This window comes from Thamnophis sirtalis, unplaced genomic scaffold (assembly GCF_051295495.1).
Source record: "Thamnophis sirtalis isolate CommonGarterSnake01/CBP01778 unplaced genomic scaffold, rThaSir2_p1.2 scaffold_3, whole genome shotgun sequence".
NCBI classification, from domain to species: domain Eukaryota; kingdom Metazoa; phylum Chordata; class Lepidosauria; order Squamata; family Natricidae; genus Thamnophis; species Thamnophis sirtalis.
This window is the reverse complement of record NW_028261383.1, coordinates 80,612,435-80,629,286: the sequence shown is the minus strand read 5'-3', so window position 1 is coordinate 80,629,286 and position 16,852 is coordinate 80,612,435. Positions and strand designations below refer to the sequence as shown.

Below are 16,852 nucleotides of genomic sequence, written 5' to 3'. Positions count from 1 at the left end.
CTATGCATAAATCCAGTAAATTCAAATTTCCCCCTTATTTGGCACAGCTCTATAAACCCCTATTAATATTTTTCAACCTTATATAGCTTTTAATCACCCACAAAAATAAAACACCGGATTCTTAGCCAAGGTAAAATTAAAGGAGGGAAAGAAAAGCAGGTACAGCTGATATTTGTGCTGACATCACCAGCTATCGCTGATCATTTCCCACGGAATCCGCACTTATTACCGCTCGAGAGCAGACCGGAAGCGTGGGAAACTTTCAGAAGCGACTCTATGGTTGCGGAGCCCGATGCGCTCCCGTCAGGCCTGTGCCGGGAAATCTTGTTTTCCGAGGGCCTCAGCCCAGCCCCTCCGTTTCCGTTTCGGAGGCCGGTGAGGGGAGGGGGGGAAGGGCAGCGGCGGAGAAAGAGACAGCCGGAGGAGGAGGAGGCAGCGGCAGCGGGATCCTGCGGCTCATCGGGCCACCCGGCCTGGCTCTTTTTCCCGCCCTCCGTCCCTTCCCCCCACAACCTCAGGCTTAGGAGGCCCAGGCCTCCGCCGCCGCCAGTCCTCGGCGGGGGACGAGTTCGCGTGCTCCGCTCACCCAGTCAGGTTTCTGCTTTCGTAGCTCCTCTCACTTTCTCCTTCCCGCCTCGCCTCCCGCTCCCTCCCTCTCCTGCTCGGAATCTCCCCCCCACCCCCAGGCCCGTTTTCGGCGTGTCCCATGGACAGGCACAAAGTGAAGCGCCAGAGGCTGGACCGCATTTGCGAAGGTAAAGAAAAAAAAAGGGGGGGGAAGCTTCCTGAGCTTCGGAAGGAGGCGGGATGGCGGGCAAGAACCGGGCGGCAAGGACGCTCTAAATGTCGGGGAAGATGCCGGGCGGATCTGAGTCGGACCTCGTGTCCCGAATCTCTCTCCACGTGGTGTTGTGACAGAAGGCTGTTTCTACTGGTGGAAGTATTGGCGCCCGCCTGCCTCTGCTGTGAGGCTCTGTGAGCTAATCCTTTCTTTGAAAAATGGGGGTCCTCGAGTTATGGCTCTGTCCGTAGACCGAGATGCTCAGATTACACTGCCGGTTCCGACACCCTTACTTAAAAACCGCGGTCTATATCCTTTTTCCTTGGTGGAGACCATTATCTCGGCTCTTGTGATACCCCCATGAACCCGGATAGCCTTATGACCCCCACTTGACAGAAGGGGAGAAAACGTCTAATAGTGGGTTTTTTTAAAAGGTGTCCAAGTATGAGAAGTGTCTCTTTCAAAAGCTATCATAGATGATGATTATTTGCCATTGAAAAGCACAAACCTATGTTTTTCTCTATTAATGTGTACCTTCTGGTTTCTTGCAAATGTGTCAAAAAAAGTTCAGCCTTTAAACTAGTTTTCTGCTGTCTAAAAACCACATTTGAATTGTCTGCACCTTTTATCCTTCATCTTCTTGTATTAGGTTGTAGTAATTGAGGACCAGTTGTTTTATTTTTTTTATTTCTGTGAGATATTACTTATTATATTTATATTTATATATTGTATATTATATATAATATATTTATATTATATTTTACGGCACCTAACTGAAACTTTTTGGGAAGATTACGGAGCTGTTTAACATTCCCCTCCCTGTAATAATAAGACAATAAAAGTTAATAAAGTTGCCCCTGAAGAAGTACATGAAAAATAAATGATTTAAAGGAAACAAATAGTTGCATATACATTAGTCTTGTTTTGAACTGAAGCCTAAAGGATGCTATGCAATAGCACTTAGACTTATTTACCGCTTTACAGTGCTTTACAACCCTCTCTCTCTAAGCTGTTTAGTCAGTATATTCCCCCAACAATTTGGGTTCTCATTTTACACACCTTGGAAGGATGGAAGGCTGAGAGCCTGGCAATGATAGATACATAGAGATATATGACATTAAGTTTTGCTCAATTTGGTGTTGTTTACTTTATACAGAAGATGACAATTACACTTGCCCCTTACGATATTGAGAGAAAGCCATTAGTAAACAGAAGGTGATACAGGTTCTTCCACCCTAGCTTCAGACTTTTATGCCTGATGAATGCCTTCTTCTTTGGGTGCTTGTTTGGAACAGAAAAGCAGCATGCTAAAGTGTCTTAGCTTCCCAATAGTTTTCTATCTGGCTAACAAGGCCAGCCAGAATTTTTTGATTCTTGCTCTGAGCATTATTCCATTAATAGCTACTGGTTAGAAGGGTTTTTTTAATCTTTATTTGGGGCTCAAATTATATTAATTATCTATAAAGTTATTAGGATATATTTAGTTGGGTTAGCATATCACACTTACCTAAGATTTGCTAAATCATGGTTCACTGCATAAATACTATTGGCTTGCAATAAAAGAGAATATTTTTAGTTAAGGGTTAACTGCAGGGTCCTTGGTGTCCTTTGAGCTTGGTTGCTTTCTTGCAGACGTTTTACTACCAAACTAGGTAACATAATCAGTGCTAGTGTTACAGGTGGTTCAGCTTATAGACTTACTAATTAATAATCACTTTACATTACACTCACACATTTTGCTAAAGCAAAACCAGTATGTTGTAACTTAATGAGAACTATGGACTCAATTTCCATCTTTGAGTTATATCATTGTTGGGAAGACTAGTATAGTATCTTGAAACATTTGTGCTTTTTCTGTTGTGTTTTTCATCATTTCCTTAGCTAGGAGAGAACAAGTTGAGTTCTTTTTTAGATGTAATTACCATTTCTTAAGTGGTTATTAGGTGTTTTTTGCTACTCAGGTTTGAAAGCACATAAAATACTGAAAGGTTGATAAAAGATATTTGTGTGCATGATCACAACTATTCCATTACCCACAATTATTAAAAATACATTAGAATTATTAACTTAGTCAATATTTGTAAGTACCTTCCATATTACTGTTTTGTTTCTGAAACATTCATTTTTAAAGGATTGCTGGGTGCTCCCTTATACTGATCAGGCTATTGGCTTATTTGTTCAGTAATTTCTATTCTGATTAAAGCAACCCTCAAGGGTTCCAGATAGGAATCTTCTGTTTAAAATATAAAGCTAAAGATTCTCTATATATCTTTACTGCATAAAATATTTATTTATGACTGGAAATAATAATGCTAAAAAATTACAAGTTCCTCTTTGAAAACTCAGTTTAACAAATGTAAACCTATGATAACTGAGACCAATAACTCAGTCATATAATTTATGATACCATTTTATTACTTTTCTAAATTTTAAAAATGTATAACTTAGACCATCAAATATTTTGAATATTCTAAATGAGTGTTATTAGATAAAGTTATAAGATATGAGGAATGAAATTTTACAAAAATGTGGTATATATTATAAATCAGTTCTGTAAAATGATTGACAGTATTTGACCATGTAATATATAACAGATTATTATATATTAAAAAAGAGGTATCTTTCCCAATCTTATTGGAAAAATTGTAGAATTTGAATTTGAGATCTTTTGCACTTATAAAAAGCTCTCTATCAGTAATCTAATACTGTTCCTGGTTTTTTCCCCAACACTTAACATATTGGGATGCCATAATTGATTTGGAATGGGACTAGTAGAAGTATAACTTTCATTTTTGTGGGTGAATAATACTATTTTCTTTTATAGGCATAAGGCCTCCTATTGGTAATGGTCCAATGCCAGCTCGTCCATTGGTTGCCCTCCTTGATGGCAGGGATTGCACTGTAGAAATGCCTATCCTGAAAGATGTTGCCACAGTGGCTTTCTGTGATGCACAGTCAACTCAGGAAATCCATGAAAAAGTAAGTGTTTTTTTTAAAAGGGAGGGGGAATTTCACTTTCCAATGAAAAATGAGTTGGTTCCTGAATTCATAAATTCTGCATTGAGAGCTAGCCATTATTTGTAGTTGCTTTCCAACCTAATTTTGAACCAAATTCTATGGAAACCAATGGGAACTTACAAGAACTCCGAAGGGGTGGTCCTTTGTCTAGCAGATTTTGCAGAAAATACATACTGCACTTTGGTACTCTGCTAAAGTATGAAAGGCCAGTGGGAAGGGAGTGAAACAGTTCTTTCTCTCTTTTCTGTGAATTTAAAAGGATGTGAAGAAAAGAGTGATGGTGTTTGTCCTTTTGTAGAAGCAATTATATTCTCTTTCTGTCTTTCACATTCCATTCCTTCCTTGGAGTACTTTGCAGTTCAATGAACAGCAAATAAAGCCTCGATCAGAAGTGGAATGCTGAATAATAAGTGAGGTTGTGGAATCCTGAGCTCACTAGTTCTAATGCTATGAAGTAAGCATTATTTTGTTGTTCTGTCTTCCTCTAGGTTCTAAATGAAGCTGTTGGGGCTCTGATGTACCACACCATTACCTTGTCGCGCCAGGACCTGGAGAAGTTCAAAGCTCTCCGGGTAATTGTGCGAATTGGCAGTGGCTATGACAATGTGGATATCAAGTCAGCTGCAGAATTAGGTATGGTGATCCCAGCTCAATAAAAAAAATATATTGTAGAGTGGATGGGTAGGGAGTACATTCTTCCGCTGTATTCAGTTTTGGGATTTGGGCTGAATTTACTAAATAAAAAATAAAAAAAATTCCGAGGCAGGTAAAATATTTTCTATTATTAAGATAAATTTGCAAAAATTTAATGTACAATGTTTTCATAAGAATATTAATTTTTAAGATATCTTCCTTCTATTGGAAATAGAGAATTGAACTGAAAAATAGTTATTTGGCTAAAAACATACAGCATGGCTTGAAACCCATAAAAATGACATGCTTTTGCATAAATATAAATGGAGCCCATGTATTGTCTACAGACTCTATACTGCACATGGTTTCTTCAGGCAAGTGATTGGTTGCTTCCTTTGTTGTTTTAAACAAATACATATTGAAATGAGATTTAAATTATTCAGATAAACTGGGATGATTAAATTGAGATAATTGAATCAACCTGATATAACCGAAGAAAGAAAAGTAAAATTTAACATTTCATAAGTGAGGTTGTCTCAATATTTGAGAGGCTGATCTGAAGAAGTTTCTGATTTCTTTCGGTCCAGATTTCTAGTTAATACACCTTTTTGGTACTGAATTATTGACATCCTTTCAAATGTTTATTTGAGCTTCAAGTTTACACTTTCTTGAAATGAGAATTTTACCAAAATAATAATATTCCTAAGTTATGGTATGCTTGATGAGAAGCAGTTCTTTTGTGTGAGAAGTAACTTTACAACAGATAATGTAAAAGGTCCTTTCAAGTTCAGTCAATTAAAATAATTTCAAGAAGCAGGGCTAGGAACATCTGCCAGGATAAAATAAATTAGACGAACCCACCATTTGAGTGGTGTAATGCAGCCAACGGCCCAATGAAGATAATCAGTCCTGCAATCTGATAAAAGTTACCTGCTCTTTTCTTAGTAACTGTTAGACAGAGAGTAGATTCTGTAGAAGGAAAAAGGAAAAGAAGAACGAGGGGTTGGAGGAACTTGTATAACGTCTAAAAGGAGGAGGGACTATAAAATTGTAACTATCTGTTGAAAAGAAAGTTGGAAATCATATTTCTTAACTTTATTTTTTTCTCCTTTTAAATTTCTTTCCATTTTTCTTTGAATTCTGTTTTATTCTATGAAAAATACTTAATAAATATAATGATTTTTTAAAAAGAGAAAGAAAAAGAAGGCAGGGAGTACTGTAGTTTCATTCACTAATGGTGCGTGATTCTCAAAAGATTACTTCCAAGGGAATATAATTGGCAGGCAAAGAAACACTTCCTATCTTGGCCTACATAAAATTCAAGTATGAGATCAGATCGATAACAAAACAATGAGATTATATCAGGAGGTCAGTAAAATGTATTATATGTCCTCATTTCCTTAGGCATTGCAGTATGCAACATCCCTTCATCTTCTGTAGAAGAAACAGCTGATTCTACCCTCTGCCACATCCTGAATCTTTATCGTCGGGTTACATGGCTTCACCAAGCAATGAGAGAAGGAAACAGAGCCTCGAGTATGGAGCAAATCAGAGAGGTAGCTGGGGGTGCTGTACGTATCCGTGGTGAGACCTTGGGCATCATTGGCCTTGGTAAGCAGTTAGTGCTTTTTGTAGCTTGGATAATGTTCCTGTGCGACCAAACATTTCAGTTTTTTGTACTTCCCTCACATGCCTGTTACTTTTCTACTTTCATGGTTCAAAGGAATCCATTGCTTTCCATTTAACTGGTAGCAAAGTTAGGATTTGTGCTTACTCTGAAAACCACAATTAGAAAAGTTGTTTGTTGCACGTGAAAGAAAGATTGAATATTTGGTTTTAACAAATATTTGTTTTTAACTTTTTAGTTTTTATGTAATTGTAAGCAGTCCAAAGTTATTTATTGAGTAGCCAATAAATGTGATTATTTTGCATATTTGCTTGGGACCATTAGACAACTTTGAGAGTACTTTCCCTGTCTCAGAACTGGATAGATGCACATCCAAACTGGACTGCAATTTACTGCACTTTTATTTTTCTCAGTAACAGAAACTCTGTTAGCATATCACACCATGGCTTCTCCTAGGTGATAGAATTGTAGCTTAGTTCTGCATTAAAACCCAAAAGATTTCCCCATTCATTAATGCATATCCACAATAAACAGAAATCCTCAAAGTCAGGAAAAATTTAACTGTGTTTCATAGAAATACAAAAATTTACAAGCACAAATTTAAAAAAGGCAACAGAAAAATCAAATACCATCCCAAGAAATAAAACACAAAATCATTAAAGATCCCTAAATATATACCCTCCTCCATCACAAATGTTCAGATAAATTGTCTCTCTCACATAGACACACCCCATTAGGAATAATATTCCTACAAATATATAACTTACCTTTACCATGACTAGAATATTAGAGATATGTCCAGCATATTGGTAGAAAAAAAAATGGAGAAAAGCAAGTTAACATTGGGCAGTTTATATTTATTTTGTCTAAAACAAATTCTGTCTTAGTATTAAGTGTGAACACAAACAATGCCTTACGCTGTGCTTAAGAGTCCTTTTTTTTTCTTTTTCAAAGGCCGAATTGGGCAAGCAGTCGCCTTACGTGCAAAACCCTTTGGTTTCAACATTATGTTTTATGATCCTTATTTGCCTGATGGAGTGGAGCGTTCCTTGGGATTACAGCGGATGGCCACCTTACAAGATCTCCTAATGCACAGTGATTGCATCACATTACACTGCAGTCTGAATGAGCATAATCATCATCTCATCAATGACTTCACTATTAAACAGGTACAGCTTTGCCCCGAGTAGGGCATTGTGCAAATTTCAGGAAAGTAATTCCATGCATAAGTTTATATGTAGCAATTGAATTGAATCAAATATTTTATTTAGCCAAATGTGATTAGACACGTAAGGAATTTGTCTCCAGTGCAGAAGCTCTCTATGTCCATGCAAAACAACAGAATAATGCTGTGATGGCGAATCTATGGCACACGTGCCAGAAGTGACATGCCTAGCCCTCTCTGTGGGCACATGCGCCAGCCACCTGGTCTTCTGGTCTTTATGTGCACCGGAACACTGGAAACCTGAAGATCCACTGGCCGGCACTCCAGCATGCATGAAAACCAGCTGGCCAGCACGGATGTGTGAGCAGGAAACCCGAAGAACAGGTGGTCTTCGGGTTTCTGGCACTCCAACATGTGCACGTTCGGGTTTGGGCACTCGGTGCCAAAAAAGTTTGTCATCACTGAAATAATGATAATAATAATAATATCAATTGGGGGAGTAAGAAAGATAATAGAGGGATAAATAATAATACTACAGCCAAACTATGTGGGAAAATATACATAGACATTAGGCAGCACTGTGAGAATTAGAACTTCAGCAGAGTGATGGCCCGAGGTTTTAAGCATATTCAGTTCCACACTTTGCAACTGCACCATAGGGCCAGTTGTTCACCCTCCTGTCTATACGCAGACACATCACTGTCTCGAATGAGGCCAATAACTGATCTTATCATCTGCAATCTCAGAACTTTAACAGAAGGTATCCTTGAGCTGCAGTCATTGGTACAGAGACAAAAGAGCAATGGAGAGAGAACACACACCCTGTGGGCCGCCTATGCTCATTGCTCGAATACTAGATGTAATTGTCATATAGATGCTAGATACATTTTTGAAGACAATAGTGGGTTGTATGGGGGCACAAATGTCAATTTAATTCTAACGACATATGTCATTAGACATCTTTGCCAGATAGTTTTCAGATCTAGAAGCAGGTAGATAATCTCTTATGAACGGGAGTGCAGTACTCTTAAGAGAGAAGGTGTGCACATTTTGGATTTTCTTGATTCAGTTTTATCACAGACACAAATGGTCTCAATAATAGAGAATACCCTTTTCCAGTATTGCCTAATGTGAAGTTGCCAGTCCTCTGAAATGGATTGCTATAAAGCCCATTTATTTTTTGGTATTCATGAAAATGATCCTGAAAGTATAGTTGATCTAAACTGGAGCAATCAGGACACTGATAAGTATACCTATTAGAGGTCCTATGATACTGAACCTGAAATGGGCCTGTTAAATGGGACCAATTCAAGATGCTGATTCTATTACAAAGCTTGAAATATTTTGGGAGTTATTACGTAAAAAATGATTCACTCTGTACCTGTCCATCTTCATATTTGGAACAGCAGGAAAACTTACTTTATGCAAATCTTTGTATTTTTGAGACACAGGCAGTCCCTTGGTTAAGAACAACAGACTTGACAGATACCAGTGGGCTGTCTATTATTAAAAATGGCAGACAACATTCTCCTTCCTTGAGCTGACAAACCATTGAACTTGTGGAATACTTTCAGGAACTGTTGAAACTGCACATTATTAATATACAGCCTGTTTACTGAAGTTTTTAGTGATTTCTTTAAAAAACTGAGCAATTTCAGCAGTTTCTCTGCCCAAGGAAGGACAATGCTGTCCATCATTTTTAGTAATAGACTGTTTGTAAATACGAGTTCTGACCTAACATAAAAATTTGGGTTAAAGATAGTTGGGAACTGCCTGTAATATATATTTTATCTAAAATAAATTTGTAAAAGGTTAAGTCCATTGGAACAAATGTGTTAGGATTTATGAAGGTTTTATTCATGTTTGTTACTATTTGATGTTGTCTTGACAGTCTTTATTCATATAAGTTACCTTTAGTTTGGAAAGAATAGAAGCAAGGTTTTGATAAGCCAGATTAATTTATGTACATCATCACCTAGGACATTTGTATAGAGGCAAGATCAAATGAATTAAATGAGTACAGTAAATACATTTGAATTTAACAATGATCATTTTCATATTGCTATTTAAGTGCAATAATTTAATCTTAGTGGCCCTTTCTATATTTTGCTATATAGATGCGTCAGGGTTGCTTTCTAGTGAATACAGCTCGTGGAGGTCTGATTGAAGAGAAGGCCCTAGCTCAAGCCCTAAAGGAAGGGAGGATCAGAGGGGCTGCTCTTGATGTGCATGAGTCAGAACCTTTCAGGTAACATTTACATTATCAGGCCTTTGTCAGTTTTCAATAGGATACATATCTCTGCATCTTAGAGCCACCAGCTGTCATAATCCAAAACATGCCTGTTTCTCTACATCACAGTTTTGCTAATGGGCCCCTAAAAGATGCTCCCAATGTGATTTGTACACCTCACACAGCCTGGTACAGTGAACAGGCTTCTATTGAGTCGAGAGAGGATGCGGCTAAGGAGATCCGAAGAGCCATCACAGGTAATTGAAAAACCAGCTCTGTAGTTGCTTTCCAAATGACTTCACTGGACTAGGTCTGTGTAATAGCAACAGGTTACATACCATTTTGTGTGTAACCAAATAATAAGTACTTTAAAAAAATAATTTGATCTTCCTCTTCAATTGTGTTTTATGTATCATGGTATATATGGACTCTGCTTTTTTGATCCCTAGTTTTGACTCTGGATATTTAATTAATTCAAGTCACAAGTTTTTTTTTTCCAGATCTGTTTATGTGCATATATAGTCCTCCTTGTGTTTTCAGTGACTGCTACAAATTGCTGTTTAAATGACAAGGAGATTGCTTTGTTCCATATCATTAATAGCAGAAGGAATAAAAGTGCTTTACTCCTTTGAGTAAAGTTTGATTCTTGGTAAATTTTTTGGACACATAGTTTTCTTACAAGAGACCCAAAGTATCTTCTATCTGGGATATTTTTATTCCCCAGACTCGCTTACAGCTCTGGATATTTCTTGAAAATCTCCCATCCAAATCCTAATCAGGCTTGATGCTGCTTAGCTTCTAGGCAACTCAGCTTTTTTTCAACAGCATTTTCTTGTGCTGATCAGCTACATCTCCTTAGTCCAATATAATTACTGAGCTTCAGATTGCTTATTAATAAGGTTTTTCTTTTAAATCATGGGTAACAGGAGGAGCTGCATACCTCTAGGATTAAAGCAAGAGTGAGCAGGTCTACACCACTTTTAATTTCACATGCTTCATTCATAGAGAGATACATGCCCATTCTTTTATATTCTTCTATCTTGCTCTCCCTCCAACCCAACCCTTTGAAACAATTGTGGAGAGTTAAGTGTCAAGCTTAAATATATGCAGAAAACAATTTGCAGAGTTCAAAGGGCATCTCGAGAGAAAAATGAATTCTTGCCTTTTTAGTTGTAAGCCCCTATCCTGGGCACAATAATATCTTTTTTTTTTTTAAATAAAATCTTCTACTTGTTCTACCGGACATTAGAAGTGTAATTACTGGAGAGGGGGGCGGGGAAGAAGGAGAATCATGAGTCAGTTTTGAATTTGCTCTGCCTTTATAAGGAATGATCATTTGGACAGTTGTTTTAAATTATTAGAGTACATAACAAGGGAACTTTTTATGGCTGTAATTTTGCAGAGAAAACTCAAGATTATTCATGTGTGCATGATTTGCTGTGTATTTTTTTCTTTGCTTTGTTCACCTGCTGCAAATTAGCAAGGTAGTCAGAGGAACTTTTGATATGTTTTGGAATATATATTTATATACAAGCATGTTTGCATAATCTTTCTCTTCATTTGTGGACTTTGACATAGGTCACATACCTGATGGTTTGAGGAACTGTGTTAACAAGGAATACTTGCTTTTAGCGGCTCAGTGGTCTAGCATTGATCCTGCAGCTGTACATCCAGAGCTTAATGGAGCTACAGCTTACAGGTGAGATACATACCTCTGAATTTTTAGCAGTGAAATTGTAAAAGGAATGCTTATCAAAGTGACTTTCGATTACCATATGTTTTCTTCTTATGACAGGTTTCCAGGAGTAGTAGGAGTAGGAACCTCTGGGCTGCCGGAGCCACCAGTTGAGGGAATTGTAGCTCACAGCATTCCCTCTGTGTCTCACTCTGCACCACACACTCCTTCTCCAGGAGAGTCAAGCAAATTGGAGCCAGACAGAGAAATCTCCACTGACCAGTAGCACCTTTCTTGTCTCATTCAGCCCTTAAAACAAAACAGGGAAAGTTTCCTGTTTTTAGGACATATTGTGACACCCCCTCCTCTCCTGGACTGCTTCCTCAACGGACAGGAGAATGCATTTCATTATTGGCAAATTCTAGCTTTTGCCTATAAACAGGTATTTTTATAATGAATTTAGTTTAAATCTCTTGGTGAATCTCTTTCTTTACTTTGGGCAATGAAGTAGTGATTTTTCATTATTTTGATAATGCTTAGTTTTAACATGCAAATTTGTATGCCCTTGCCTCCAGTGTATGATATAGAGGGAAACAGAACCAAACTGAGCAGTACCTGGATGAACACATGAATTCCAGTGATTTCTATGACTGGCGTGGTTTTTAACGTGATTTCTTAGGTTGAGTATCAGTTCCGTCTCAGGTACAAGTAATAAAAACACTGTATTGGGATAGGGTGGGGGAAGCTGTGCATCTGGATTGCTTTATAGAAAGAAGCAGAATTCTTGCTCAGTTGTGAGCACTTACTACTTCAATCCTTTCTACTTACATTAACCCGATGTGGTTGTTGAATGATTTGTTCCCAGGGCTAGGGATAAATAATTACAAAAACAAAGTGGATGTGGAATTCTGTCTGGAATTTGTACGTAAAACATTTACAGAAAATCAGTTGAATTGTTTTAATAGTTAAGATGCTTGGCGGGTTATGGGAAGGAAGATGATTGAATTGAGATTTTGAGCCCAACTCAGGGAATGAGGACTCAGCTCCACACAGAAAAGTAGGAGGAATTTTAGAGCTCAAGACTTCGTGTTACAGGATGTCTGCTTACAAATAGTGCAAACTTTGCAGCAACAAAAAAGGTAAAATTCTAGAACTTAATTTAGGATTGAAGTTTCTTTGACCCGTCTCTTTATAGCTTCAAAGGCCAACCTAGGATTTTTTTCCCTTTGGATTTTGTCTAGTGTGAAATGTATTGGATATGTGTGTCCAGTCTTCTTTTTTTTTTACTCCTATTCTTCTCTGAATTCCTTGTCTTGCAACAAACAAACAAATCTTATTCTCAAGCCTGCAACTAGCTATGCATATTCTTCCTGAAAGATGCAGTTGTTCTGTTCTATGACAGTTTTCTAACTTGAGTGTGTTTTAAATGAGGCATTTAAACCCTATATAGAGGCAGTACTAGGGTATAATTTTGGGGGTGTGTGGGGGAAAATTTCTTTTTCCTTAGCATATTGTCTACACAGCATATATTTCATCATGAAACAAAATATTTATTATGTTCATATATATTATTTTCACATTGTTTGGAATTTTGAGCATGAAAAATTATGGTTTTTTTTAACCAATCTGGTTAAGTATATAGTTAAGAGATAAATTTGGGGAGTGGAGAATGGCAGTTCTTCTTTCCTAGGAGTTGTGTTGATTTGCTTTGTGGTGGGTTTGTTAAACAGAATTATCAGTCAGGCAATCTGGAAAAAGATAAAGTAAGATACCCACCACTTTAATCTGTGCTTACAGCTAAAGGTTAATAATTGGTTAGCACATTCCCAAACTTTAGACTGTTCTTCAGACTTAAATGTCAGTGGCTAACTGGCAGGTGCATATCCCCCTTTAACATGAGTGAGATACTAATGGAGAAAAGCAAATTAATTTTTATATTGATCATATTCTGACAAAATTCATATTTTGTTTTTGCTTGAGATGCCATATTCCTTAATATGTTAGAATGTAAGTTGGAAGTGTTTGATATAGTGTAAGCTCTGGTAATTGGGAGTCATAGTTGCTTTATAATGGCATGGGTGATTATGATTATGTGTTTAAAATTCAGATACCTCTTGGGATGCTCAGGTTTTTTTAGGGTGGGGTAAATTAACAAATTAGTACTACATATGTGATAGTTAAGTATAGGGGGCCTTTCAATGACTTTTCAGTGAACTTTCAGAGAATTTTTGATTAGGGCAAAACAACAAATGCAGCTTTTTATTGAAACTTTGTAATAAAACTCTAACCAATTAAAACTGGAATTAAGGTGCAAGCATAATTTAATGCTAGCCCTTAAGAAGGTTGAAGAATCAGGAATGGTGATGAGGTGGCTCACTCCCTTGCCCATCTCTTCATAAATTTTCTATACTTTTCTTTCCCATTCTAAAAAACTAGAAGCATGATAACATCAATTATACATGTAAACCAGGATTAATTTTGTTTGGACAATGTTGAACCAAGTAAAGATAGCAAAAGGAGTCACAGCATCTGATACTGCAGCTTTGCAGATATTTTTGCAACTTCCCTTGAAAAGCTGTATTCTCCAGTTTAGTAACAGTCTAGCTCAGATTTAATGGAGTGTATGTTGTTCACATTCCATGCATTGAAGTAGAAAAATTACCTTTAAAGCATAAAAGACATAGTTGTTTCCAATAGGCATATTTGAGATGTTTTGTTGTGACTGAGAAGACATAAAAACGGAGGATGAGGGAAATGAAAATTAGATTGTAGGAAATAGTAGCCATGGAAAAAAGAGAACTGTGAAAGATAATTGAAGCTCTAGAATGCTATTTTTTTTAGTTCAGCTTCACTAGTTGTTAATACATGAAGTTTATTGGCTACAACCATAAAAGCATAAATACTGTATGCTTTAAAAATGAAAGCTGGGATTCTCAGGATATTAAATTCTAATACTAAAGATTCTATACTTGTATGATGTCAAATACATATTGCCCTGGAGATGAGGAAATAAGCCTTTGTATATTCTTAGTCTGATAATGATGTATATTTTACTGGCCTCTTGCAACCCATATAATATCACTGTAGCTTCATAGCTACAGTTTTAAATTCTAAGAACCTATAGGTTCAATCTTACAGCTACAGATGTCTATAGTTTGCTACCATTATGCTACAAGGAAGGAATTTTGTGTTATGACATGGTGACCCAAGACCCATGCTTTTGTACTTCCATTTACATTGCAGTACACATTTTGTCACTTGCCTCTATTTGTCCACCCATGGATGCCTATGGTTCCAGCTGTAGAGATTTTGAAGTGATAGGCCCAGAATCATATTGTGTTTCTAGTGCAGTTTATCAGCAACTGCTTTGTTGCTGACTGTTCCTGTCTTTTGTTTTCAAGGTTTCTGATCAAGGTTCCAAGCTGTGGGATTGCTCAGAGTCTCCTATCTTGCCTGTTTCAGGGAATAGTGTAAGATACACTCACTTCATGGTGGCAGCCTACATTAGTAAGCAAAATATTTTTTACACATGGATACCTCTAAAGATTTATAAGATAAAACCTCCAAACAGAGAAAAACTGGGAGGATCTCAGCTGGTTTACAGCGAGATATTTGTTTTGATTAGAAAATATGCTATTTGGTATACTAGAAAAATATTAATAGTAGAAGAGTTGCAACAGTCTCCTATTGCTGGTGGAAAATGATTTAAATCTTAAATCCTCAAAAATAGCCAGTATTACCCAAACCTATATTTGGGAATTTAGAAATTTTGAACTTACCAGAGTAGCATTAAATATTAATTCATATCAGGTTTTAGACTTTAGCTAATCAAACTTCTGTTTTAGAAGGCAGGATAGGCTAGGTCTGATTATAAAGTGCTCCAGTTGCACATTTTGATGTTTTTGTTTCTTAGAACATTTACCGCAAAAATGGGTAAAAGTGGACATAAATGCTAAATTTTCCTCCTGATACCAAACATTATTCAGCGACTCCTTAATGTGTTTAGACATACAGCTCCAAGCTCCAAATTTTATGCATGCTAAGGAAGCAAATTAGAATGAAAATTCATTTTAAATCTTCCTTCAAAATTAATGTGGAGCTTAATCCCAAAGAATGTCTTTTCATAATGTTATTAAGACAGGAGTGCTCTGGGTCATGCCAAGGTTAATCTGCAAGAGGAGTTCACTCTGTCCTATGGAATATTCTGCTTGTCAGATTCGCTGTTGCTGGCCAGCTTCTTTTTATAGAGGACTCAAGAGTTTCAGAAATATATTTTTGTAGACAATAACTAAACTGTGAAACTTAATAAGGCATGTAAAAGCATTTCCAACTTTTCCTGTACAGATTTTTCTCCCTTCAATTCCCTCTTGGCTTTTGTTAGAAGTTTGACAGTTTCTTGAATATATTTTAATAAATATTTCGTTTACGGTTATGTGGGTCTTCTCATTTAAGTGTGTGGCTACCTTGACTAATACGGATGGAATGTAGTATCTTTAAGTGTTGCCTTATTATCTAATTGTGCAGGTGTAAACTTTCTTTTCCTTAAAATGAAAAAGCTAGTAAACTTAAAGAGGGGTGAGGATGTAAAACAAACCTGCTAAAATGAAAGTGCTGTTGATGAAGGTTCCAGATTAATGGCAAACCGTAGATGACTGCAAACATTAAGTACACAAACCTCTCCCTTTAAATGCGGCATCGTCCACAATTCATTGCAGAAAATTAAGCTTCTGTTCCAAAAGGAATGATAAAGATTATAGCTGTAATAAATAAAAGAAATAACAGTTTTTCACAAAGGAAATACTTTACTACCCTAAAAGGTTATTTATATAATCTGGAAAAAGGAGATTTTTACACATTTTTGAGAACATAGAGGTGAAGTTTTGAACAGCTACAGCCACAATCTCTTTTGGCTTAGTCAACACGTAAAACACTATGGTAGTCTTCCCACTTTAAAAATGTGGAGGCTACTGTAGTCTTCCTATCCCTCACTTCCCACTGTAATTATCTGAGCTACTTTGGTGCAGTGGTTAAGACATGAAGCTAGAAATAAAGAGACCGTGAGTTCTGGTCCTGCTTTGTGGATGAAGCAGGTAGATGACCTTGAATCAGTTGTCTCAGTCCTAGGAAGGAGGTGAAGGGCAAATAATTTCTGAAATCCTGCCAAGAAAATTGAGTTGCCAGGAATCAATGGACTCAAAGGAGTGCAAAACACACACACACACACACACACACACACACACACCCTTTTTAACGTTTTGCATACCATTTGGCCATAACATGTAGTTGAGTGAGTCACCTGAATATTCACATCAGCTTTCAAGAAAAGCTTATCAATGGATATTTGTTATGATGCTACCATAGTGCCAAAATAATACCCCTTTCTAACGCCAGTTCCATGGAAACAAAATCCATAGAGTGCTTCTACTCCTGCTCTTTCACTATTAACATGTGGCCTGTTAGTGTAAAACACACTGCTGGACAAGCTAAGCGGCCGGGCCGGGCCAGGACCTCACGTCTTATGTCTGTGTCTCTCTGTGTGTTTTAACCGCGTACAAGGCAGGATCTCCTCTGCCCTCCTGTGGGGAACGGCGGAACAAACGAAGCCACCAAGAACGAAAAGGTCAGCGTTGCATGCCGGGAGGAAAAAAGTAAATAAATAGAGTCCCGCGCGTTGCATTCTGGGAGGCCAGAGCCAGGGGAGGGTTCGGCGAGCGCGGGGCACG

At 37.4% G+C, this 16,852-nt stretch overlaps 1 protein-coding gene and 1 long non-coding RNA gene across 3 annotated transcripts; one reads left to right on the top strand and one right to left on the bottom strand.

Moving 5' to 3' along the window:
* The first annotated feature begins 377 nt into the window (after window positions 1-377).
* LOC106545406 (C-terminal-binding protein 2) lies at window positions 378-15,561 on the top strand. Its single transcript, XM_014061956.2, has 9 exons — window positions 378-755; window positions 3,606-3,760; window positions 4,288-4,432; window positions 5,837-6,043; window positions 7,014-7,228; window positions 9,342-9,472; window positions 9,584-9,711; window positions 11,033-11,153; window positions 11,250-15,561. Exons 1-9 carry the CDS (start codon window positions 707-709, stop codon window positions 11,413-11,415), a joined length of 1,317 nt encoding a protein of 438 aa, XP_013917431.1. The 5' UTR covers window positions 378-706; the 3' UTR covers window positions 11,416-15,561.
* On the bottom strand, window positions 4,976-16,759 carry LOC148048023 (uncharacterized). Of its 2 annotated transcripts, none has more exons than XR_015695925.1 (4): window positions 16,643-16,759; window positions 15,724-15,886; window positions 13,792-13,851; window positions 4,976-5,401 (listed from the first exon to the last, which is right to left on the bottom strand). It is a non-coding gene; the product is annotated as an uncharacterized LOC148048023 (long non-coding RNA). The 2 variants fall into 2 exon arrangements; XR_015695926.1 differs by having other exon boundaries at window positions 16,683-16,759.
* Between the last annotated feature and the right edge of the window lie 93 nt (window positions 16,760-16,852).